This window comes from Antrostomus carolinensis, unplaced genomic scaffold (assembly GCF_000700745.2).
Source record: "Antrostomus carolinensis isolate BGI_N321 unplaced genomic scaffold, ASM70074v2 scaffold18123, whole genome shotgun sequence".
In the NCBI taxonomy this organism is placed as follows: Eukaryota; Metazoa; Chordata; class Aves; order Caprimulgiformes; family Caprimulgidae; genus Antrostomus; species Antrostomus carolinensis.
In genome coordinates, this window is record NW_010303319.1 from 3,583 (window position 1) to 30,670 (window position 27,088).

Consider the following 27,088-nt stretch of genomic DNA (forward strand, 5'->3'; position numbering starts at 1 on the left):
GCCCTGCATGGCTTGATGAGAAAGCCAAGAAGACTAAGGGAAAAGTTTGATTTTGTAAGAAGTGGAAAGCTTAGTCAAATGAGGAGAACAAGAAAGCCCATAAAACATTACAGGAGAAATGTAAACTAGAAATTAAGACTAAAAAAATATGAAGAGTGCATCAATGCATGCTAAAAAACAATAACAAAAAATATTTACATTAGAAAAATACAACCCAGGACATTATTACAGGATGCTGAGCTCAAAACTGGAAGTTACAGCTCAGGGAAGGGATCCTTACCTGAGCTGGTACTGTGAAATCATCAGCTCAATGTGCTGGGGCAGCCCACAAAATATTGGGTACCATCAGGATGAGAACAGAGCAGAGGGCATCCTTTTTCTGCAATATAAAACACCTTAGTTGTTGTGCGTAGTTCTGGCTTTTGCACTGGCAGAAGGCTATAGGGACGATCCAGAAAGGGACAACCAAAATAATCCAAGAGGTAGCACACTGCGTTAGGAAAGCAGAGTGAAAAAGCTGGGTGTTGTCAGTTTGGAGAGGAAGAGGCTGTGAGAGAATAAGGTCAAGGTTTAAAAGCTCATAAAGAAAGTAAATAAATTGAAGTCATAACCCTTTGCCAACTCCCGCAACTGTTGAACTACGGGCATTTGATTAAACTAGTAGATTGTTTTAAAACAGATAATACAGAGCTTGATACCACAGGAGACTGTGGAGGCAGATGGATCAGCAGAATCAGAAAGGGATTAGGCAAATTGACGGACAGCAGGTGTATAAGGGATGCTAAAAAAACTGTGCGTAGACATACCTAGCAACATCCCTGATGCAGTCATTGTGGATGTTGGGGGAAGTGTGGTGGGAATGGATCAGACCTGCATGTTTTCCATAAACAGCATTTTCTGCTGTTGGATTCGAGTCTTGCTTCTTTAAAGGTGACTGAGTTAATTTTCAGGTTTCCCTTAAATTACGTCCTTTTTTTTAAAATAAAAGAAGTTCACATTCACAAACCCTAGCTAAAATCTGAAATTATTAAGGTAAATAATAAAACCTTGCTACAAATCCAACACATTGTCACTGCAATGAGTTTCATGCCAAATAGAAATAACCTCGTATGGCCACTTAAAAGGATATTCTCTTACCCTGGTGCGCACATGTTCTTTAACAGCACCTCTGGCGTGTTTCTGAAACCCGTAACACTGAATCATCTTGGCAGATGATTTTCTTGCAGTCAAAATAGTACACATGGCAGAGCTGACTACATAGCGTGGGATTAAGCCTTGATTGGAATGCACGGAGTGAATATTTGCATCATTACTGTTAAATGAATGACACTGTCACAGTAATGAAATACAAATTATGGTGACTTTTTGTTTCTTTAATGCTGTAGCTGTTTGAAGTTGTGATACTCTTGAGTATTTTTATAGTTGTACTGTCATAAATTTTACTACGATGCTTTCATCGAAAATTACATCTTTTAGTACCAGTTGTAATATGTGAGTTACAAAGCAACGCAGCCTGTGTTTTGGACTGTAACATATCCTGAGGCAAACATATCGCTCCATCTTAGGAGGACAAGAAACTGCAAAAAGTCTGATGTTTCTTCCTTTTTGTCCAACAAAAAAATTCTCCCTGGAAAAAAAATTGTATGGGGGGAGAAGAAATATTTATGCAAGTACAGGGTCAAGTTATTATCTGGCAAAAATAGTTCTGTGTTAGGTTAATACAGGTTGTGCAGATATTGAACTGTTGTTTTGTGGCAACCTTGATGACTAATTTTTTTTTTCTGGTAAAAGTATGTTGTTGTAAGTGTTAAGGGCTTAATTTCCTACATGAAATTCCAGACCTTTCAATTTAATGCAGACAAACCTTTTATATGGGCATTTTGCATCCGCTGATCATGTGCCTGCAGCAGACACAGAAACATTTTGATTGCTTCTTGTCTGTTCCTGAGAGAATTGTGCCATTTTTCTATACTTTCCATGCTTTCTATTTTCAAATCAGTATTTTAACTTTTGTTCGGAATCCTGGTACATAGTTTTTCCCCCTCTTTGCACCAAGCTTTGTAAAGTGTGGTAGCATTTCATAATAGTTTTCCCTTTAATCTTTCAGCCGCTAGGTATTTCTGTGGCCTTGCTCTCCACTGATGCAAAAACAGACCTCATAGCAGCAGGCACTGGGTGCAGCCTGTGGATCCTCCTCAAAGTGCAGCAGCCACAACACTTGATATTCCAAAGGGTGCAAGACAAAAACCCACATTTTTAATATGTATTTTTTCCTACATAATATTAAACCATTTATTAAAATTGGCAAGGCTTTCATATTCTACTACATGGAACTTATGTACTGGAAGGACCCTTACCGAGTCACCTAATAGTTTTTCTTTGTCATGGCCAAATTATTCTCATTTTAAGTTTCAGCTTGAAGAACCGTTACTAATGTCAGACTTCAGAGTTGTTTTTGATGTCTGGATGAGGCAATTGGTACATAACTGGCTGTTCTCTCTCCAAAAATAACACTTGGCTCAGTCTCTGGTTGCCAGGTCTCAGGGCTCCCGCCCACTGATCCTTCTGTGTAGCATGGCCTTACCCAGCAGCAGCTGATCCTGGAGACCCCCCTAGACAGCCCGCAACTCTCCACTCAGCCAACAGCCCTGATTAATAGACTTTGATAATAGCTTCTCTTAAGTTTTTATTTTGAAGGAGGACTATGCAGAGGTTGGCTGGCAGCACTTCAGACAGCTGGTGTACAGCAAGTGTCTTGCACTTCCCTGGTTTCCCTTTTCAGTCTGTGGATTTCCACTTCAATGCTGCAGGCTGCTGCCTTATAGAAATACTTGATCACCGACCCTAGACACACCTAGAAGCATTTACACAAGGACAGTGATACATTTTTCATTTACTTTATGACAAGCTTCCTTTTTAAGTGAAATGCCCTGAAATATATCGAAAAACATGGACAAGGTGACTCTGCATCAGGCCTTTCTATCAGTTCTTTTGAATTCACACTCCTCCAGTGGGTATCAACAGAGCTCCACTCCCTTTTCATCAGCCACCAAGCTTACACCTGAACTGGGCTTACAGTTTGGAGAAAGTCTAGGGACAGAAGCTGTATTTATAAACCAGGACCACTGGGCAAGCATGTATGGTCCTCCTTTGAGTATTCCTCCAGCCTCCAACTGCCTGTGGCTCAGCTTTTCTGAATCAGAGGCATCATCTACATATGTAGTATGTGTACACGCATACACAGAAGTCTGTCTCACAAACTATATATACACTTATATACTTGCAAGTGTGTGTATATTAATATATTTTAATATCTAAATTATAGATACACACAATTTCTGTTAACAAAGTGTTAGGTGCTAATGATTCTATTTTTACCTACCATCTATATTGTCACTGTCTTCTAAAACAGACTGTACTCTCCATGTCCATCCATATAACACACACATATATATAAGTTAGTTTCTAAGCTTCAGATGCAAAGTGGGCATACAGTCAGGTCAGATTTTTTTAAATATCTGATCTGTAAAAATACTATTTACAGTTCTACTATTCCGTTTTGAAGGTCTTTGTTAATTCTTTGCCGGCCACATTTACTGCTTGTGTCTGTGGAAATAAGTTCAGAAGAGACAAGAGAAGATATTCTATGTATTGTTTTAGGCCCAAATTTACTTTGACAAGATCCCACACAAGTTTAAGTCTGGGCCTAAATACAGATCTTTGCAAGGTGAAGCATTATAATTGTCAGCACAGCACCAACTCTGTGTCAGATGTTTGAAAGATGGCTTTTTATCCCTGGAGCTCCTTTCCCTTTTAAAAAGTTCTTAGATTGTCAATGGTTTAGCATTAATTACTTTTAAATTATGCTAAACTGTTTTCCTGAAAATCTGAATGTTTAATTCATAAAGATATTTTCAAAAGAACATTTCCCTGTGCTGCTCGCTGTGGAAATAGCAATGTCATAGCCAGAAGATGATTCTCTGGGAAGAGAATGACAGGTCAGCAGTCATAAGCTCGTTGGATTTTGGCACTTGCCCTTGAAGTAAGAGGGTGACTAATGAAGGATTCAGCTGGAGAGGCTGTGGCAGAAGACAGGCTAGAGGAGAGACTTGCTTGGACTTACTGTTTGTTTTCATTGGGTACTTGGTGTTTATAACACAGACCTCTTGGAAGGGTAATTTAGTTGATTGTTACTCACTGAATCTCTAATTTATTTCAGTTTGACAGTTCTCCAGGCCTTAGAAGATGGACTGAAGAGAGCAGATGCAGATCCTTCAGTGAAAGCTGTTATGATTTGTGGTGAAAATGGGAAATTCAGTGCAGGTAAGACATTTTTCATCAAACACAGCCTGAGGAAAAGAGGAAACACTCTTCACCCACCATGTCTAAAGATTCTCTGCCTTGTAACACTGCTGATAAAAGTCATGATTTGGCTGGAAGTGGCCACAAAACAGAGGGCTTTTTCTATTCTGCTGTGCCACAATTGACATGGGGCACATGACAAGTTGGACTGTCCAAGCCAAAGATAAGCTGGTTTGTTCATGCTGGAATGAGGGACAGCTGCTCATCTCCCTAATGTGCTGGTGCCTCTGTACTCTCCATAGCTTTGTATAAAATCTCTGGACCATCAACTGGTCCAGTGTATGCAACATACCTAGGGTGGGGCAGTGGTGAATAACGGATCTTCTCCAGTTGTAGAAACCTGGGAAGCTAAGGAATTTCTGTGGAGTTCTACATTGCTTGTTAGTAGTAACTTGCACTTAACTATTTCAGACTCAACTTTTTATTTTATTACACCAAGGATGTCTGCAAATTTCTGTAGTAACTGCATGATCATTACAGTTACTATGTATTTTTGTACTTAGCCTTCCCTTGTGCTCTCTGAATAGGCTCAAGGAGCCATGGTTTCTTGAACGTGGTCCCAAAAGGGGTTGATACCTGTTAACCACTCTCCTGCCAGCAACATGCTCTGCAAGGACTTGATCATCTGTGAGCAGCTATGTTCAATGGCACAGAGAGAAGGATTGTTCCAGTCACTGCCTCCCCACTAATTCCTCTTCATCTCTTTGTGCTAACTCAGGAGCTGACATTCAAGGATTTTCTTCTCCAAAGAGGCGTGGTGTTGCCTTAGGCTCCATTGTCTCTCTCATAGAAAGGAGCAAGAAGCCTGTGGTGGCTGCTATTGAAGGCATTGCCCTGGGAGGAGGCCTGGAGGTGGCACTTGGCTGTCACTATCGGATTGCACATGTGAAGGTGAACTAGAGAGGCTGGTGAAGGCATCACGAGGCATGGTGAGGGTGGGAGGCTGCTCCTGGAGAGCAGTGGGACATGCCTTTCCTGGGATCATCTGCTCAGAGAAGGGAGGCTTTATAGCTACATCATACAATCCTGTGTGCTCAGACATTCTTCACCTACACCACCACCCTTGACATGCTTTCATACATCTTATTAAATAACTAATTTGAAGTAATTTCTAAATATAAAATTTATTTGTAACAAGTAGAATAAGATGGCTGCATAGAAACTTCAGTAACCAAGTGTTAATTTGCCCTAGGTCTCGGTAGTCATTATCTATATTCTGATGTAGGTGGCTTATCTTACTGGCTCATGCAGCATGAGTTTCTCTTGGTTTTTTTTTTTTTCCCCAGCCTTGTGAATTTTGCATTTCTTTCTGCTAGTGGCCTAGTTTCAACAGGCAGTTGAAACTCAGCTAGCATGGAGCATTTATGGTTTGATTCCCCATGAGCTCTGGTTCCTCAGGGAGCACTCTGACCAAAAGACAGCTTCAAGAGTCTTTAAGGAGTGATCCATGTTTTTTCTTGAACCCCTTTCTTCAAGATTCAGGAAGGCTGAACTGCCTTTTAGTGGTACCTGGTTTCCTTATAGAGACTCTTCACTGATAGAGCCACCCCCTCACTTTTGCAGTGTGAATCACTGTTTCTCCACGACAGTGTGGGGTGCTGTAACAGTGTAAAGGGGTATTCTGCATCACCCCACATGCCACCTAAGGTGGTTGCCATAAGTAGTGGTCTTAAAGTGACTCCAGATCTCTCAAGAACTCAATGGGAAATGTACAAACTAATTAAAAACAAACAGACAAACAAACAAAAACAAACCAAGGGAACAACATCTAGGTAGGTTTTTAAGAGAAGACAGGACCCACCTTTCTACTGCCCCTGGTTTCTCTGCCACAACCCACTAAATATCAAGTGTACCAAGAGCCATTTGAAGGAGGGTTAGGGAAGAGTTCAGTACTAATTTTCCTTTCCTAAACTTCCAAGCATTAAAGAAGGGAGGTAGCAGTTAGGTCACAGAGTGCCCTCCAGCATTTGATAACAATTCCTCAAAAGCATTAGGTTATACATGTCTCAATCTGGGGGCTGCTGTTGGCTCCACAGCTCTCCTCCAGTGCTGTGCTAGCACACATACATCTGCTGAAAGGTGATGTTATTCCTGTGCATTTGTACACAACTTTTTGAAATGGTTGAGTGGGCTTTTGTCTTAAATGTCTTGTATGGCAAAAAGCAAGGATGAAGTTTCTATGTGGAAGTTCTGAGGCTTCCTAGAGGAGCAATGTGTGAATCAGGTCTGCTTATCTTTCCTCTCTTCTGCTCCATTTGTAATTATCCCTCTTTCTAATCAGATTTGTTGTTGAATTTGTCATCATTTTAGGCACGGATGGGTTTACCAGAGGTCACCATTGGGTTACTTCCAGGTGCTCAAGGCACTCAGCGACTACCCAGACTGATTGGGGTACCAGCTGCTCTGGATATAATCACTACAGGTAAAGTACCGTGCCTTGGCCTTGCTCTGTGTGTAAGAATTTGGCATTGAGTCATACTACCAGCTTGGTCTAAGAAACATTAATTTCTTTTACCTATATAGCTGCTCAGGTTGAAATTCAGCTTGCTTCCACTAATGGTGGGCTAATAAAGGGACATATGTGTTTCTGAGGCATGTGGTTAGTAATGCATGTTATGTACCTGACAATGAGCGTGTCTCATATTTGAAGCCAGCTACCCACAAGTCATTGGATCAGATGGAAAAGAATGAAATTTCCCATCATGCCCCACAGTAGTCAACTTATTTCTTTTTTTATCACAGGAAGACACATTCCAGCAACTGAAGCATTGAAGCTGGGCTTGGTTGATGAAGTTGTAGAAGAAAACACAGTTGAGGCAGCAATTCACTTGGCAAACAAAGTGATTGGTGAGGAAAGAATTATAGCAATGCCAAGAAATAATTGGTGATGTTTCAGGGCTGGAGAGAGTCAGAACAAAGCCCACCAGTTTGTTCTAATTTATATGCTCCATTCATTGGGTTTTGGCATCCATATAAGAAACAATTAATTGCAGAATTTTTTTTCTGTTGTCTGAAGTAAAAAATTCAGATGCTGGAGAGCTGAAGAAATTCAAGTGCAAATTTGGAGAACAGATACATATCGGGTCCTCCTGCTTCTTAATTATATATCTAAACTCACATGCTCCCCTGGGCTGCTGCACTCCACTGATTTAGGGAGTGTGTGCTCTTTCCATATTTGGTTTTGAATCACAGCTCGTAGTGCATGTGTTCTAGTTGCACCATCAATAATGGCTGATCAAAAATAACTGTCTTCCTCTAGTGGAGGGACTGGCACATCCTCAGCCCAACTTAATGATCCAGGAGTCTGGAAATGACTCTGTCCCTAATCCTCAGCTGCTGTGTAAGAAAATGGCCTCTGGAGATGCAGGGGATGTGGAGAGTTTTTTTCCCCTACTGTAGAAATAGCAAAATCAAGTTCACTGGAGTTAACACAGAATGGGGAACATTCCTTAAGGGAAAACAGGATAGTTTTCCACTACTAACCTCCTTGTACCTCTGGAAATAGACCATTGATTTCCATCAGGATTTCATCTGGAGCTCTGTCACAATGAGATACATGCAAGGAAGCTTTGATCACATGGCCTTTCTAGGCAATACTTTTCCAAGCAGGGTCCTGCTTTTGTTCCAGCAATTCTCTTCACTACGAACAAGGCCCTTTCTTCTCTGTAGTAGCACTTCTCCTATGCTAGAAGCTGAAGCAGCCTAAACTGTGTCCTAGATGACAGTGCACCATATTTTTAAAATAGTTCAATGAATAGGCTATTCTTAAAGATCAGTGTCTTGTATACTTCCCTACAACTTGAGATTTACCAGATTGGTGCAAAAGTGTATTCCTTGGCTAGGCTTTCTGTAACAGATGCTCTTCCTTCTCACTGTATTCATCCTATGGTATTTCTGGGCTTCATTTTTAGTGCAGATTTGCTTACATAAGCAGTCCTCTTACCTTTCCCTATATGTAATCAGACTATTTAAATATAATTCTTTAGAAAGAGATGGGTGATGTACTTCAGTATTGCTTCTAAGAAAAACAAAGATAATTTGGTTCACTGATTTTATCTGCTTTGAATGAGAACTCTGTTTCTCTATCTGTTGGGAGAGCAGTGAAATATTACTACTTTTCTAGGCAAATTAACTCAGCAAACAGTATTCCCTTTGATGTACCCTTTGGGCTTCTGAATGATGCCCTACATAAGATCTGTACCAGTATTGATGACAGCAGTGTATCATAAAATTAGTAATAGAATTCATTGCTAGAACAGCCAAACTAACAAGCATTCTGGATTTCAACAAATACTATGTGAAACTGGATGAAATTTAGATATTTATATGCTTATTTCTTCTGTGATAGACATTGTGCGTGGCTGACAGTTGTGAAAATCAGCTTGACCTTAGAAGAGAACCTCAGGAATGAATCATTTAACACACTATTCCTTGGTGTAACTTGCTTTCTGGAATGTACGTCCTCTACCACTACTGGCAAATTCCTTTTCTGTAGCTTCATCTTCACTGGAAATTGTCAGTACCAAGAAAAATTTTTTTGAAAATTGTATGAGCCTGCAAGGATCCTATCTGGATGTTCAGCAGGTAATCTGTCCCAGTCTTACTTATTATTAGTGATAGACTTTCTAACTGTATATTGCTGGTTTCAGTTACCCCTGTAAAAATGAGCAATGTCATTGAAGGTGTTTCACGTCACACTATATACCAACTCCAACAGGACTTTAAAAATGCTTTCAGACTCTTTCCAACAGCTTTACGGGCATATACAGTGTGTGCTTTAACAGGGAAAATACTGGCAGGTCAGCTGATCATTTCTTTCCTGCTTGGAAAATTTATCATTAGACCTTGCAGAAGACCATGAAAAGTTTTGATGCACCATTTAGCCTCAGGTTACCTGATAATTTGAAAGAATGGTGTACCCAGAGGCTATATGTTCCTTTTGAGTCATTCCTGGCTTTGGCCTTTGCCTAAAGTGAATATAATTCTCCTACCATACAAAGGCAAAGCAGCACTTTAATTTCTCTACATCAAGCACTAACTCAGGCATGCAGAAGAGATGTGTCTTGCATAGCTGGTCTGGTTCTTGTTCACATCGAGTTCTGTTTTCAGTGAACATTTTTCAGATAATCTTAATAAAATCAGAGGACGAGTTGCACTAAAAAAATGCCACCACGGAAGTCGACTTGTCTGTGTATGGCATGCAGCATTTTGTTTCTGATGAGATTTTTTTTTTTTTAAACATGAGGGTAACACCTGCTAGCTTCTTAGAGAGCAGTTTGGCTAAATAACTGGTTCTGTCACTGATTTTTTTTTTTGTCACTGGAATTTCTATTCCTGGGAAGGCTGTACTGCAAAATGAGTCTCAAAGAATCAATTCAGAAATTTTCTTCTAAAGCTCTCTTGGTGCTGGAGCTGCAGTATCTCATGGCAAGAGATCAGTCTCAAATGACTGGCCTTACTGAAGCAGGGGTTCTTCATTATTGTTGCAATATGCAGTTGACAGAGCTATGTTTGTGGTAAGTATATTGGGAAAGCATCTTCATCCATACATTTTTATGGATTGTTCCTAATGAAGAACACCTTCAAAAGGAGTTCTGAAACAGTCCTAAATAAGTGGTTGTAATAATACACAGACAACTACTGATTCCAGGTTAAGTTTTTCACTGAAAACCAGTAATTATATATTGCAGATAGGAAGCTATCATATGTCCCTGGCCACCTTCAGGCAAAAGAAAATACCTTCACTTTCGAAGGAATTTTTTTTATAAGGAACAGACCTGCGCTAAATCCTTGGAGACAATAAGAATGTTCTTTCATTAAATGTGCTGATAATCATGGCACTAATTCAAAGCTGTATTGCATAATTTGTCCACGTGATGGCATCACAAAATTGAAAAATTGCTGTAATTGTGGCAGGCAGTAGCTCACAGCTTATACTGCTCACCTCTTGCTGGCCTGCTGTAGTCTTCCTCTGCTGGAGAAGAAAATGGCTGCTGATCCTCTGCACAGGAAGATTGTTGGGCTAGCCCTGCCTCTTGCATGTGGAGTCCTATACTATCCCAAGGGTTTGGGATTTGTTTGGCTTTTGTTTAAATAGCACAATATTTGATACTGCATGCTTCCACATTGCCTCTACTGATAGAAGTTTTATAGACTTGATCTGTCCTTTCTTCTACGTGGACTGTAAACCTGAGTAAAACAAAGCAGGTATCTGTGCTAGCTCCTTTGCATGGATGCCACTTTTCCCTGCAGCACTGATGTCTGATACTGTTCATCATGTTTCTACTGCTTTGATTTCAGAACTCAGTGTACCACACTGATCTCTTCTTCCCAAATTTGGATTTAGATAATTTTTTCCTGTTCATAAATATGCCCTTGATTCTTATTAGCATTGCAGAAGCAAAGACACTGCATGGAGATGCTATAGAAATACTTAGCAAAACCTGTTTAGCCTACAGCTAAATAAGAGTTTTATTACAGGACCCTGAGGAGAGTCACTTTTCTTTTTCACTCTGAGGAACTGTCTCATGTCCCCATCAGTACTTATGTTATCAAGTACTACTCATTATCTGAAGACCATCCTTAAGGGCTCCCAGTAGTATTCTTTTTTGACTACTCCTTTTCATGTCAGAGGTGTCATATGAAGTCCCTTGATCTGCCCAGCCTTAAGTGGCCTTCCAGCCATCACATCTGCTTTCTGGGACAAACCTGAGGTTTCCTCTAGTGCTGAAATGAAACCTACTATTTAAGTCCTAAATAAAGGACTGGGGACAAAGAGCATTTCTGGATTAAAAAACATGCATTTAGAGGTGAAGCAAAGGATTCCAAAATGTAGGAACATGATCCTGACTAAATCCTGCAATACTGGCAGATACAAACTATATTCACTGTCAGTGTGAAAACATTATTTTTATGAACTCTGATTACAAGGGAAGCTACTTACACAGTGAGAGTTCCTGATTTTGTGCTCTTTAAAAGGCTTAATTAAAAAGCCTGACTTCTGAAGTCTTACTATTTCAGGAAATCAGTATCTCAACTCATCCTGGAAACTCATGTTTCTGTATCTCTTAAACATTCCTTGGAAGAAGAGGTAGAGTCAGGACAAGTTCTTTGGGCAACCGTGATGGCAGTGCTGCCATTACTCCTGCACTTCAGCATCCTGTTTATGATTTCCTGCTCCTGAGTCTTCTGCTTATACACTGGCACTTTCCTATCTCAGGCAACAGGAGAAAAAGAGGAGCTGGATACAATATGGCACCTTTGAAGGAAGTGTGCTCTTGTGACAGAGCTCATGTAACAGAAGCTAGGGCAATGAGACTGTATACCAGAGAGCTTCTCAGCATAATGTTTTCATTAGAGGGGGCCCACCCACCCACCATCCTGCTTTGGTGGTGGTCCTGGGTGCTTCTGGAAACAGCGCTGCAGCAGTCAACAGAGTAACATTGCTACACAGTTAATGATCTGGATGGCTACGATGACAAAAGCGTCTTTGTGAAAATGTTGGAATATTAAGGGGATACATCCCAAATTTCTGATCTTGTTCCTCCATGGTCTTTCCTGAGGCAAGCTGCCATTAAAGGCATAGAAACAGCCTGAGTAGGGACAGAACAGAGGTCTCTCAGCAGGCACCGAGGTTTGTACTTCTGAAGAGGATGGAGAGGATTTTCGCATCCGAAATGTAACAAACTTCTCTCAATTAAAATCCTTTCTAGGTATCACCATAGCAACATCTGTCAGTAATGAGCCTCAGGTATTTGTGTGGCTGCTTGATTCACCCCTTGCTGACACAAGAAGCATGAACTCTCCTTTGTTATTCATTTGCTTCTTGACTCATGCTGGGCGAGCTGTCCTCTTGGTTAGTCCCAAAGTGAACAGAGGGGCTCCTGCTGTCAGGGAAGAATTGAAGTCAGGGTATATTTCCCAGTCTCTCTTATAAATGCCTGGGTTGCGACCCTGGCTGGAATGCATCTGGCTAGCATAGTCAATTGGGCACTGAGTACTAAACAGTACTGGAGGAAAACTTTTGTACTGGAGCTTATAGAAAGAGCCATATGAGTGTGGCAGCTGGGACTGTGGAATAAGAGAACTGGCGCTCTGTGTAGCTGAGAAAAGGAAGGAGAGAATTACTTCTTTCAAATTGAAATCTTGCTTTTTTGAAGTCTGAAAAGGGACTTGAAAAATTATAATTGTCAGAGCAAACAGAAAGCTAAAGAGAAATGTCAGATGCTTTAGTTGTAGACTGAGATCACTGTGCCATGCAAGCCCTATTGCAGGGAGCTTCGGAGGAAAAGAGGTGGACTGCATTCCCAGTCTGTGTAGAAAGGAGTAAAAATCTGTAGCCTTCCAGATGTGGATGCTTTGTTGCGTAACTCTATTTTTCTACCCCCAGGCCAGCCACTGGGACCCCGCAGGCTCAGCCTGAAGCCAGTTCCAAAATTGCCCCACATGGAAGCATTTCTCACTGAGGCTCTCGTGAAGGTGAAGAAACAGGCCCGTGGATTCCTGGCTCCAGAGCTGTGCTTCCAGGCAGTCAAAGCTGCCACAGAGCAGCCCTTTGCAGATGGAGTCCAGAAGGAGCGAGAGCTGTTTGACATCCTGCTGACTTCAGGCCAGGCCCAAGCACTGCAGTATGCTTTTTTTGCAGAGAGAGCGGTGCAGAAGTGGACAACACCCAGTGGTGCTTCATGGAAAAGCGCTTCCCCTCAGCCCATCCACAAAGCAGCTGTGATAGGTAAGAAGATGAAAAAGCTGTTGCGGTTGCTGACTGTGCAGCTAACAGCAGAGCTGAAGGGGAGTGGGATGAGTCTAGTTGGGCTTTACTCATGGCAGAAGGCTGAAGTGGGATTCCCTAGCAGTCACTCACCAAAATCACTGGTACCCATCATAGGCAAAGATACTCCACACCCATAGGTGACATGCAAGGAGGAAAGTTGTCCCTGCATCAGTAAGCTCAGAAATTCAAATGGCAAGTCACATCCCACAAGATTGTTACCTGATTCCACCTCTTTCTTTGGAAGAATAACTTCTTCTCACTTCTGAGACAGCTTCATCTGTGGACCATAAGCAGTTTGCACACTTTCAAATACTGCTATGTTGAGTCCTGGCTTTGTTCCGTGTTATAAGCAGGTTTGCATGAAATTCTCCTCCTCCTGGTCTAGTTCTGTACTGCAAGTGCATATGCAGAGTCATTCAGGGATATATTAATAAAAAAATGTTTTGACAGCTGTATTTTAAGAAGATTTCATCTCACTGGGATCCATTCCTGCCATTTTGTAGCCCAGCAAGATAATGCGTTCATTAATTTTTTATAAGAGCAATTTAAATAAAACCTTTGATGCACTGCTGAGATTTTTAAAAAAAGTATCTTTCAGCTGTGCCTGTTGATAGTAGCACTCAAAAAAAATGGTTAGACAAGTAATGGAGCACTTGGAAAACATACATTCTGTTTCAGAGAAAGCTCTGAAAGCTCAGATTAACACTGCTTTTTCTGGGTACTTCTCAGGCCTCTTTCACTCTGTAATATGAGCTCTATGAAAGCTTATTTCAGACCATAGAAACACTTTTTTTGTGGAAGTTCCCTTCTCATCATTAGCTGCCATGCCATATTTTTATTGAAAATGGTTTTTAAACATTGGTCCACAAACTTTGTGAGGAGAATCCATAGCTGTTATAGCATTCAGGTGAAGAGGGGTGAATTATTGCCAAGTTTATCATGTGATTTGAAGAGCACATGCAATCCCTGACAGGTCAGTCCTACACCATGTGCTTTGGCAGGAAGGACTTGTTTTGTAGGAATGATCAGGTGATTATTCTGTCATTCTTTGCTACATACTGATAAATCTGACAGAATAAATAATGCATTTGCCAAGTCCCAGTAGCAATGGCAGCTTAGCCAGAAGGGCTGTTTACATCAGAGATGCTTATTTTGGTGCTTTAACCATGCTAGAGAGAGTTCTAAGGACAAATGCGATCTCCATTTGAAAGTTCCTTGTAGAAACATAGTCTGTATCTTATTTCCCAACTGAACTGGCTGGGCTACATCACCCATCCACTGGATTAAGTATTTGCATCTTACTTCCAGACTGGTTTCTGAATTCTGGTCTGAAATTGCCCCAGCCTCTACCCCCGAGTTTCATTGTTTTTTGTAGCTGGTTACGGACAATGCTGAAGCTAACCCATACTTTTAGCAGATTAAATAAACTAAGTGCTTTCACACTTTTGCTGCAGAGCACAGTCTGTCACTCTCTGGTCATTTTCATGACTCTGAACTTCCCCTAATTTTTTAACACTTCATAAAGAGTGCATAGCCCAAGTGGGAACAGTAGTCCAAGAGTAATTATGCTAAGATCTGGTACCAATATGTTTCTTCCTTGCTCCTACGTAGTGTGCTCAACAGCTAACTTTCACATTAACCATGTTCAACACATCCTGTTTATTACCTACTGGCAAGGAGCAGCTGCGCCCCAGGATGGGGAGCCAATGGCAATAACACCTCCCAGAGGGACAGAACCACAGAATCTTTGAGGCTGGAAAGGATCTCTGAGTGTCATCTTGTCAAACCCCTCTACCCAAACAGAGCCACCTAGAGCCAGTTGCCCAGGACCATGTCAGACAGCTTTTGAATATCTCCAAGGATTAAGACACTATAATCTCTTTGCACAACCTGTTCCAGTGCTCAGTCACCCCCACAGTAAAGAAGTGTTTTCTTATGTTCAGGTGGAACCTCTTATGTTTCAGTTTGTGCCCATTGCCTCTGGTCCTGTCACTGGGGGCCACTGAAGAGAGTCTGGCTCCATCTTTATACCTTCCCCTCAGGTATTTATAAACATCGGTGAGATCCACCCCACCCCAAGTCTTCACTAGTCTGGAGTCACAGCTCTCTCAGCCTTTCTTCATGAGACACACTCCAGTCCCTTAATCATCTTAGTGACCCTTCACTGAACTCACTTCCATATCACCCTTGTACTGGAGAGCCCAGAACTAGACACAGTACTCCAGGTATGGCCTCACCAGCATAAGTAGAGTCAGTCCCCAACGTATACTGGTGCATAGGACTGTTCCTCCCCAGGTGCAGAACTTTGCACTTCCCCTTGCTGAACTTCATGAACTTCCCATAAACCTATTTCTCCCTCTGGATGGCAGCACAACCTACTGCTGTATCAATTATTTACAGTACCTGAGCAAGGCAAGCAGGGCAGACCCTGAGATCACAGCCAGGTTCTACTAGAAGTAGAGATGATCAAGCAAAGTTCACATGATGATGCAGGTCTAAGGTAAATTTGGGAAGCCCATCTGCAGGCTGAGATCTGAATCAAGTGTCCATAGCCTGGCACAGGCACAGTCAGACACAAGAACTCCTTTAACATAGCTTAGGAAGGGACTGAAGGCCCAGGTCTGAGCTTAAATGGGGCTCCGAGGCCTATGGGCAATGGATGTGGGTGGAAGCTCCAGGTGTAGCTGGTCAGGATCATTGAAGCTTATCAGTGCTCTCAAGACCTTGGCATGTACCAAGACTGCTAATGCCCTTTCTGAATCACTGCTTCTATCAATACAGCCCCCATAGCCCACAATTACAGCTTGCTTTGTTTATGCTAGTTCCTTATATTATACTTCATTTGATAAGTGACATCTCCTATTTTGGAGGTTATTGATGACCTCCTTTTAACTCTGAATCCCACACCATACTGTTACTGGTTTCCACCAATTCTTTCTGCCACCCCACTGGGCTTTTTCTTCTTGCTCTGGAAGGTCTTCCTCCTATTTTGCTTTTGGTATCAGTGAAATTGCAAGTCTGTTAGAGACAGACGTAAAACATATCAACACAATTGTATTTTTTCTTTCAGGCTGCTGTAACAAAAAGTCATTCTCCAGCCAGTACCGTGCAATACAGTATCTCATAGTTTCACATTCTTGATCTTAAATATGTTCTTGTCACACCAGAAATCAAAATCTTAGGGATAATTTTTGAGGGACTGACAGCTTGTAAAATAGCGCTGCTCATCCATGTTAAGTATTGAGTCCACACAGGTGATCCAGGGTCTCTCTCTGGTTTCACTGCAGAGAGGAGGGCAGTCAGAGCAGGCTCTTGCATCCATTTTGCATGGTCAGAAATCATGCAGACGCCATTTTCCAATAGGCAGTGCTGTGCTGTTTCACACACTGAAATCACGTTGCATTATGCTGCTTCTTCCCTGTTTTATTGCTGCACAATGGGAATCAACTGAGATCACTCTGACTTCCTCCTCCTTCAGTACCTTTTCTGTAGGCACAGAGGACACTTATGATATGTATGAAAGTGGTGCCATAAATGCTGGAGGAGCCTTGCTTTGTGGCTCTCCTGTCTGTCCAGTATTAGCAGGAACTTTTTGGAGGGAGCTGGCACATTGCTTGCTGACCATGTTTTAATGTAGATTCAGCATCAAGGATGATCTGTCATTTTTCTGGGCATGCTTGATAGATAGCATCACTGATGAACTGCCAACCATTCCTTTGCAGTGCTGGCTTCGCATCAGCTGCCTCTGTCTGCAGTTTGCTCACTGAAAGACTGATAAGTAGGTAACACCCACCTATGTGGGATCCCTCCTGCTCTTGGCCTAGCTGCCCTTGGCTGTCTTCAGCAACAGGCAATGTCACCTGTTTCATTCGGTTCTGCTTGTTCTAAACTCTTAGCTGACATCTCTTTCCACTTTCTCTGGTTCCTCATCACCCAGAAAAAGAGTTCATCTCTGTCTCTTCTGCAGTCTTTCCATAACTCCTCGCTTGCCTTGAGTATCACATTATTTCTGCTTGAAATTAATACTCTGAAATAGTTAGATAAAGAAGCAGCTCCAGTCTGCAGCAGTCCTCCACTACCAATTGTTCATTATTGTTTCTAACAGGAAAACTGGAACAGTCTTTCTGTATTTTTAGCAATCTATAAAGTATTATTTCCATTGCCTGGCATTTTAAAGTCCAAATACTCATTATAGTTTAGAATATTTTCCACTGACCTGTATTTCTCCAGTGTGTGTGACTGTGCATTAGTTGCTTTGTACATATTTCAAGTTCATTTGTTTTGAAGTTTGTTTTTAACGTCCTTCAGTTAATTTTGCCTGATTTTTCATATTCTAAGTACCTCATGTGACAGATCAATAATTAACAGTCATAATTCACTCAGCTTGCCCAACAAATGGATTTGTCATATCCATAGTTGGCCTGAAATTACATGGGTTCAAGTGTAGTTTTATTTATATGTCAAAGCTACATTTCACAACAAAAGACCAGAAGCAAGATGGCTAGACACTGTTCTTTTTCCTGAAGCAGATTTCAGTCTTCTTTTGAAAGACATGCCTTGGGCATGAAAGATGGTAACACAGCTCTGAAAACAGTCCCCTGCGTGGAAGATAATATAAGGTTTTTTCATGGTTTGGGGGAAGTGAGAGCAATATTGAGGAAGAAAAGAGAACATACAGTAGAAATTCTGGAGTAGTTCCTAGCCATGTGATGTTCCTAGTCTGTGTGATCTGAGCTGAGCATGCAACGTTTCCCTTTCTCTTTCTTCTACAACCTTATACACATAAAAGTCTCAATGATTCCCTACCATTTTTTTCAGTTCTAATATATTCTTCTCCAAGATCACTAGGCTCTATAAAATTGAAAAGGGGAGTCCTCAGAAATGCTTCTTTCCCTGCTAGATAGCCAAATCTCTTCTTGGGTTTATAGCCCTATTTTAGAAAATATTTCCAGGGGAGTCATGCTGTGCATGCTCTAACGTAACAAAACCCTTGGGGCTTTCATTACTTCCTCTGCCAGCTTCATTAAACATCATTTCATACAGGCCACTGCAGAGTTATGTAGTCAGTTGAGAGACAGCTTTTCTAGGTCAGAAACAAGCTTGGCAAGCTCATATCTTATCCATAAGTCAATTCCCATGGCCTAGAAAGTGAAGTACTACAAGCATGTATGCCTGTCTGTCATGGGATGGCTTAAACCTAGACGGGAGAATTCATACTAAATGTGGACAAAAGCAAACAGGGCAATCGGCTACCACCACTGCAGAACTTCCCTTGAAAAGAAGGCTGGAGAACCTCTGCTCATGGAAGAGGTTTTGATTTAGGAAGGAGCAGGGTGTTCATGCTGTGAGAGAACTGCTAAGATATGAGACTGAAGCTGAGAGGAACAGGAGTTAATAAGGCCCAGGATGTGTGTGTTATTTCTCTAGCAGAGCTTGGAAATTCTAGGGTGAAACCCCAGGTCTCCACCCTGGAAAGGAAGAAGAGACTTCAAGAGGGAGCCATGTTGAACTGCAAACACTTTAGCTTAGTCTCTAAAGATAGCCTTAAAGATAGGGCTGGGTTTGGTGGTGAGTTACCCTCCTGTGCTGTCTGAGAAGAAAGCAGTTTGTGTAGCTTGCCAAAGACAGGGAAAAAACTGCCTCTGACTGTCCCTGCTACCACATTCTAGGCTCTGAGTACTGAGCACAGTGAGAGGAGCTATTTGTGTTTGGGTTTTTTCAGTCAGCAAACCATGGACACTGAATTACTAAGAACTAATTCACAGAATCCCAGAATCCCAGAATGGTGGGGGTTGGGAGGAACCTCAGGAGATCATCCAGTCCAACCCCCCTGTCAAAGCTGGTTCCGTACAACAGGTTACACAGGACAGTGTCCAGGTGGGTTTTGAACATCTCCAGAGATGGAGACTCCACAGCCTCTCTGGGCAGCCTGTCCCAGTGCTCCCACACCCTCACAGTAAAGAAGTTTTTCCTTAAGTTGGTATGGAACTTCCAGTGTTCCAGTTTGTGCCCATTCATGTTATTCTAGTTTTGTTTTCAAATTAGTTTTTAGTAGTACTCGATTATGAAGTAGCAAATCTAATTTCCTAGAAAGGAACTTCAGCATTTCCTTGGGAGTGTCATGGTTTATGAGCAGGCTGCCAGATAGTGTGAAAACTATCTTCTTGTGGCAAAGCAGGGAATGTTTTAAATGTCTTGTGTGTACAGAAGCTGAGGGTGGACAGAACTAAACCATGGGAGTGTAGCTTGCACGAAAAACATACCACCTTGTTTGACCTTGATTGTTGGAACTTGTTTAACTGATGACATAATTTCAGCTCCTCTTTACAAAGCTGCTTTAAACAGATTTTTTAATCCCCTTGTTTCTGTTTATTTGTTTAGCTGACTTTTATTTGTAAACCTTGGATTTAAAAAATCATTTTTACAGAATTATAACAAACCTGCACTTAGTCTCATTGTTGCTTTATTTAGGATATTAATAATCCTCCCATTCAGATGCTTCGCACTTTTAAAGCTGGTAAAATTGTGCTGGCCTTCTCTTACTAGTTTGTATTAACTTAGTCCAAAAAGCCTCCATCACGTGAGAGCAGGATAAATAGTGTGGGTTGTGTATCACAGGAAAGTGTAAGCGTGCAGCTTCATTTGATGTAATAGAGGGCAGAGCTGGTGGAAGGGCTCAGAAGGAGGGATCAAGCCACTAATCTTGCACTGGTATTCCTGGGAGTATGAGCTGGTAGTAGCTCATTTATGGATCTTGGAGAAAAAAAAAATGCAACTTGAATGGATGCTCAGTTACAGGAATTCTGGACAAGCGCTTTAAGTGTGTGGTTGGACAAGGAAGACTGTGTCTTCAAGAATCTTCAGAAGTTAGGAATGGCCTCTGTTGGAGGACTTGGAGAGTTCCCAGTGGGCAGAGGTGCCTGATATAAAGTGTGAACAGCAAACAAAAGCCTGCTGATGTTCCAGAGTGATTAAAAAGGAGATAGAAGACGTCGAAATCTGTATTAAGAACAGTTAGTTCTATCCTGTTTGACCTGGCAACAAGACACATAAAAGACATTAGAGACAAAGTTTAGAGAAAATCAGTGTCCAGGATCAGCTGAATTTTGTTTGCTTCAAAGATTACGCAGTGAAATGCAGAGGGAAAAGAGGAAGGGGACAAAAAGGAAGCTTGGAAGGAGAGAGAAACCAATTGTCTGAGCTTTGCTGGTGCAAAAATCTCTGAGTGCACTGTGTTTGCTTACTCTAGAATTCTTCTATGAGGGCCCATAAAGGACCATCTCACAGGAACAGAGAGACACTGATATCCTCAGGGTGAAGCTTGCTTATGAAACTGCCTGCAAGAAGTTCTTAACATGATTGAAGCTGAAACTCAAATCTCCTGTCTTTGATCTCCAGGTTCTGACTCTTAAGTTATGCTGGTTTCCAGAGGTATAAAACTTTGCAGGGAGAAGACATGAATCACATGGTCTGCACACACTGGAGTGAATCCCACTGGTATTTTGTGAGCTTGGAAGGACATTAACTTGCCTTAATGCTACGGCTTTTCAAACATGTAGGCTGACTGAAAGGGAGAATTCGCCTTCCTCCTTCCCAGTCTTAGATTCTTTTTTTTCTATCTGCACACCACTCATTTTGCATAGGCTTCTGCTTTTTATCCTTGGAGATACAGAGGAAATGCTACTGTCAAGTGATTAATTGTAACGTTTTCTATTCACAGTCTCTGATTCTGTCTCACTTTTATCCCTAGGGCTGGGAACAATGGGCCGAGGCATTGTGACTTCTCTGGTTAAGGGCAACATACCTGTGGTAGCTCTCGAGCAGAATCTGGAGTATCTGAACACGGGAAGAAAAGCTGTGATGCTCCTTTTGGAACGTGAGGCTATGAAAATGGAGCAGGGTGCCCAAACCCTGGATTTCCATAACCCTGCATGTCTCCAATTCACTGTGGACTTTGATGTGTTGCGGGATGTAGATCTAGTCATTGAGGCTGTGTTTGAGGACATGGCACTAAAGAAGGAAATATTCCAAAAGCTATCAAGAATCTGCAAGCCAGGGGCCTTTCTGTGCACAAACACATCAGCCCTGAACATTGATGAAATAGCTTCTGCCACAAGCCACCCACAGCAGGTCATTGGCACGCACTTCTTCTCCCCTGCTCATGTGATGAGGCTCTTAGAAATAATCTATGGCCATCACACATCCCCCACCACCATTGCCACTGCTATGCAGCTAGCCAAAGCGCTGAAAAAAGTTGGAGTGGTGGTAGGGAATTGTTTTGGGTTTGTTGGGAATCGAATGATGTTTCCGTATGTTCAACAGGCAGTTTTCCTTTTAGAGGAAGGAAGCAGACCAGAAGCCATAGATCAGGTTCTTGAAGATTTTGGGTTTAAGATAGGACCTTTCCGAATGTCTGATCTTGCTGGGCTGGATGTGGGCTGGAGGTCTCGAAAGGGCCAAGGCCTCACTGGAGCCTCACTACCTCCAGGAACACCTGCTCGCCAGCGGCATGGCCATCGCTACAGCCCACTGCCAGACATTCTGTGTGAGAATGGCAGGTTTGGCCAGAAGACTGGAAAAGGCTGGTATCAGTACGAGAAGGCTGGGGGCAGGACAGCCAAGCCAGATCCATGGCTTCACAACTTCCTGGCCCAGTACAGAGACTCCCATCGCATCAAGACCCGCTTTATAGACCAGGAGGAAATCCTGGAGCGGTGTTTGTTTTCCCTCGTCAATGAAGGGTTTGACATTCTGGCTGAAGGAATAGCGTCAGGCCCAGAACACCTGGATGTAATTTATGTCAATGGCTATGGGTGGCCAAAGCACAGGGGTGGCCCTATGTTCTATGCTTCCACTGTCGGGCTCCCTCGCATTCTGGCTAAACTGCAGCAATACTCTGAGGCCCACCCTGACGTTCCCAGTCTACGGCCCAGTGCCTTTCTGAAAAAGCTGGTAGCTGTGGGGAACCCTCCCCTCAAAGACTGGATGTCCTACCTCAGCCAGCAGAACAACAAGCTGTGATTTTGTTGATGCCTGCTATAAGCATTCAATGGAGGCTGATCCCATGAAACAGGTGCTGTAATTGCACTGTCTTTTCAAATCAGAACCAAAGTGCTACAGGCTCGTAAACAATGTCACTTACCTTCCTGGGCCTTTGCAGTGAATAACTTTGGCTGATGATTGATCTCAATCCCCCTCTTGCTGCAGGTAACCACTGCCATCACCCACCCTTCCTTCTCAGCACCAGGCTTACCCTCTTGCTTTGCATATTGCTGTGTAAAGGCCCATCTCATTTTGTTCTGCATTCAGGTCTTCACGGCTGTACATCTCCTCCAGCCTGTCTTTGCGGAACAGAGGGAGCAGCATCCACAGCCCACAAAGCAAATCAGGGTAGAAGGCAAGAGTCACAGTTAGATAGTCACAGTTCACCCAAGACTGACTGGATCTACCAGATCCTGCCCTGAAGTCTATTTCCCAGTTTGTTCAGGTCTCTCCTGTGCAGCCAGCCTCCACTGGATTCCCTGGCTGTCCCAAAGACAGCCAGCTGGAGCCTGCTCCCTTCCCGCTGCTGCAGGAGAGATGGCACAAGGGGCATAGCACCTTTCAGAGGTAAAGTGAATTGGGGAGAGCAGGTTTGGGCAGAGAGCAAGGGACAGGGCTGGTACCGTCCCTCCTGCCTGCTGCAGAGAAAATTCTAATAAATGACAGAAAAGCCACAAACACATTGACCTGACTAACCTGCCCTGTGGTGTTGGCTCACAACTGACCTTCTGCATCCAGACTCCATCCTCCACTAGCATTATCCCCAACTGGCTTTGTCCAAGCAGAAACATCTTCTGGCATCTCTTAAGCATGGATATGCTTTGCCATCACTCCTCCTATCTTGCCTGCTTACACCTATGAGGTCTTGGGGCTCAGCATACTCCAGCTGACCTGATTGAAGCCTGGCCTGGCACTTCCCGGGTTTTCTCATGGGCAGAGAGCACACTGAGAAGTTCATGGCTCAAGAGCTGTGGAGGCAGGAACATTGCTGCAGGTGGACATGGAGGCAATAGGTCTTAGCAGTGAGCTGAGTGAGCCAAACTTGCTCCAGGCTTGATGCTTTGGGACAAAGTCTCCCATTTCTTGTGTCTAGTGAATGTATCTTCCAGTCTGGTGTGGAGAATAGGTTAGTCTGGGCTCCCTTCTCAGGAAGATTATCACTGAATGTCTAACTTTTGCTTTTTGTTTCAAAAAAACCTGCTTGGATTATCTAATGACAGATTATATGCTATCATATGGAAAAGCAGAAAAAGGAAAATGTGCTTGTTCTTTCTTTATACATAATTCCATTGCTTCTCTACGTGGTAGAATTTTCCTCTTTGTAGAGGAGTTTGTGTCTGAAAAGGCTGCATGCCTCTTTTTTCCTAAATATGTCTTAATTTGCCCTTTGTCTATCCCTGTCCTTCAGTGGGTGGGGGTGCGAACCTGAGGACAGGAAGCCCTTCAGAAGTCACAAGCCAACCCAAGTGCCTGATTCCAGGGAGGACTTTTCTCCAGGACCAGAGAAAGAGTTAACTCTAGGCCCAGCAAACTGCTGAGGTTTCCCCCAAATCATTCGTGTGCCACAGCTGAGAGCAATCCAGCGTTTGCTCAGAGGTGAAGTGCTTCTTCCACACAAGCCGTCTCCACGTGACACGTTACACAACATCAGTGGCTGGTGCTGGCAGCTGTCGTCATCCACAGGACAGCTCTGGACATGACGCACTGACTGGGCTAACGTCCCCTCTCCTGTGCCTCGTGCAGTGGTGTTCACCCATGCTGAAGCTGAGCTGGGGAAAAGCAATTCCCCTCGCAGCGGGATCGGGCTGTGGAGGAGAGGGCATGCCCTTCCTTTGCAGGAGAGGTGCTGGTCTCAGGATGCTGAGACCCACCAGCTTCTACCCTGTGGTCAAAATGCCTCTCCTCACCTGCAGCACTTTTGTGCTAGTGCATTTGATGTGCCATCCCCCTTCTCATCTGCCCTCGTGGAAATGACTGAGAACAGAGGCTGTTCACACTAGTAATGTCTCTCCTGACAGAAGTTCATTTGTAAATTCATATCGACCAAAGCAACACAGCATTGATCTGTCTGCTTTATGTCCCAGCCAGTCATTGGTGACATTGCTGCCATTGAGAGGTTGCATTCGTAGCTCCAAGAGGGCTGGCAGGAGTGCGTGGGAGTCCCTGCCTCTCGAGTGCTCTGCTGCTGGCAGGGCAACCGCAGCTCCCTGGACCCCAGCCCTGCAGGACAGGGGCCTGTGCTTGACAGCCTGATTCAAAGCCCTTGGTGTCTGCTGACGTGCAATCTAAACAGAAAGCACCAGCCTGTTCTGTGAACCTCTTTGGTAAACTGTTAAAATAACAGCCTTGCAAAGTCCCTGATCAGCTCAGATATACAGTGATACCAGAAATACACCCATGAGTGAAATGTTTCTTCATTTAACAGGGAGAGAACATGGCCTGACGCAAAGGAGAACTTGATAAGCACTTGGTACAGCATTAGTTTTCTTAGCTGTCTTTTTAAACCAGCTGTTTTCACTCAGTGAGAAAATATCTGTTAAAAATGTTTTCCAGGTAAAACCATCCCCACTGGCCAGGAATGTTCCCGGCTCTGCTCACATGTTGCAAGTCTGATCATTCTAAGCTGGGTGTGTGTGAGCTGAGGTTGTACAGTTCTCCAGCATGGTGAGGCCTTGGTCATGCACATTGCAAGCTGGCTCTAGTCCATCCTGAGTCTTTGGGACCTGCTTCTACTTTCATGTGAGTGTCTGGCTGCAGATCTGTGCTTTCTGCACAGCAGGGACACTTGCTTTCAGTGCTGAGAATATTTGGTTTCAGCCCTGCCAGTACCCATGGTCTCTCGCATGCAGCTGCAGAATTGTTAGATGTCTTTAATTAAATCAGTGAACTCTGCCAGTGCAGCAGATGCCTCCATTAACGGCTCAGCCACGGGCATTTTGCAAAACAGTAAAGAATGGGAGTGCACCAAAGGAGAGAATTGCTTTAGCTTTGATCAGCGTCCCCTGCAGCACTGGGCCTTCAAAGGGAGGCAAAAAGCTCCCTGCCTTATGGCATGTTAAGGAGTGCTGTCCTGCAGCGCATTGGACGGGATGCTTGAGTCTTGTCAGAAGCACCTGCACTCGTTTCTGTAACCCGTAGTTCACCTTCCTTCTCTTTATTTTTTTTGACAGAAAGTGATCCTACAGCTTGGGCTGGGTCTGAGAGCAGCTCTGGAGGTGAAACAGCAGTGGAGAGGCAGGGCTTCATGCCAGCGGGTAGGAGAGGCAGTTCTTGGGCCGGGGTCTCGTGGGAGCTGAGCTGCGTCCCCTGTTTGTTGCTGGTGGGCTCCAGGGAACAGGACACGGGACAGTGTCAAAGAAACACCTGATTTTGCATCCAGTTTCTCCTCTGCTGGCAAACAGCTGAGCAAGGTCCTGAATGTTGGCAAATTTCAGTGGGATTTTGGCAAAACAAAGGCAGGTAAGCCTTGAGGAGTGATTCAGAAAACTCACTTTCCACAGCAATTAACCCTGGAGACATTTAAAATCTACAGGCCTGTGAAGCTCCCTCAAGTCCTGACGACCAGTGCAGAGGAAGGCTCGAAGCCCCCTGCTCAGTGCAGCTGGGCACCCATCTCCTGCCCAGTTAGGCTGAGTTTAATGGGTCCCATCCCTGAGGCACAGTGTGAACCTCCCTGCCACCCTCAGCCAGCTCAGATTGCCTTTGTCCCAGCAATCAAAACCAGCCCCAGAAACACCCCTTCAGCCTGGTGAAAAGCTCTCCCTCAAGCCATGGGCATCCAGCCTGCTGAGAGGTCGCAGGCTGTAGCCCCCGCTTGCACATCCCAAAAGGTGAGGGCATAAGCTGGGCACAGTCACATGTGCCCAGGGCTCGCCTGGCACTGGGATGCTGCAGGAGGGAGTGAAAAGGCTCCCTGGGACCATGTAAGGGCAGGAAGGGCAGCAGCAGATCAGGAATGTGCTGCCTGCCCGTGTGCCTTGCATTGCAAGGAGCCAGGTGTCCGGCGGGTGAGCGTTCAGCCCTCCTGGTCTGGCATCCGGTCCGTCTGCCAGGCAAAGCGCTTGTCCCTGCTCCTAGCAATGAGGGAGGGCTCAGTTCAGACGGGACCAGCAGGACTATTCTGTGCAGCCTCCATCGTAACACAGGCCAAAGGCTTCCCCCAACGAGCCCCACACTGTCCTGCCGGTTAAACTCCATCCTCCAGCACCTTTGCTTTGGGAGAGAACACCTGCCGTGGGTGTGCAAGTGGTGAGTACTGCATTAATACATATGGCAGATGGGTTTGGCAGCCTGATCAGGCACAGGGCAGTGCACAGGGTAGGAGCTGCTCACCTGTACATGATTTTTTGGTGGGTCTCAGCCTTGTGCCTGGCTCACCACCGCGGTGAGTGGTGAAACGTCCCAGGGCCAGCAGCGCCTCGGGGAGCTGGTCTGTGCTGCAAGTCAGGGACGACGGTGAGAGGTGGTTCAAAGTCTCAGTGCAACTCTCTGCTCTGCAGTAGTGACCCATAACTCTCATCTTTACCCAAAAAGCACATAGCTGATCACAGCAATACACCTGCAGCTTGGTTGTTCTTAAACTCTTTCTGTTGGCAAGAAGCAAATGATTCACTCAGCAGATCTTCAGGAGAGTGTACAGCCTGGGGACATCTGAGGAATCTGTCCCAAGGAAAGACCCCAGAGGAACTGTCTGGGAATATTCTGGAGAACACAGAAAAATGATTATTTTTTTGACTAGTTCTGACAAAGAGCTACTGGGTATTCTACAAAGATAAGTGACTATGAAAATGACTGGTTTGATTTCTGTTTGAACAGAAAGCTGACTTCAGCTCTCTTAGGACTGAGCAGAGGGGCAATAAAAACACAATTTACTTTCAAACATGACAGGGAAACAAGCCCACCAATACACTT

General features: G+C 43.7%; 1 protein-coding gene across 1 annotated transcript; it reads left to right on the plus strand.

Annotated features, from left to right (window-relative positions):
- Positions 1–4,219: 4,219 nt before the first annotated feature.
- On the plus strand, positions 4,220–22,199 carry EHHADH (enoyl-CoA hydratase and 3-hydroxyacyl CoA dehydrogenase; the record flags this gene model as incomplete). Its single annotated transcript, XM_010164062.2, has 6 exons — positions 4,220–4,323; positions 5,081–5,253; positions 6,673–6,784; positions 7,105–7,209; positions 12,752–13,093; positions 20,886–22,199. Coding segments are annotated over 6 exons (2,107 nt in total), but the record flags the coding sequence as incomplete, so codon positions are not given.
- Positions 22,200–27,088: the final 4,889 nt, after the last annotated feature.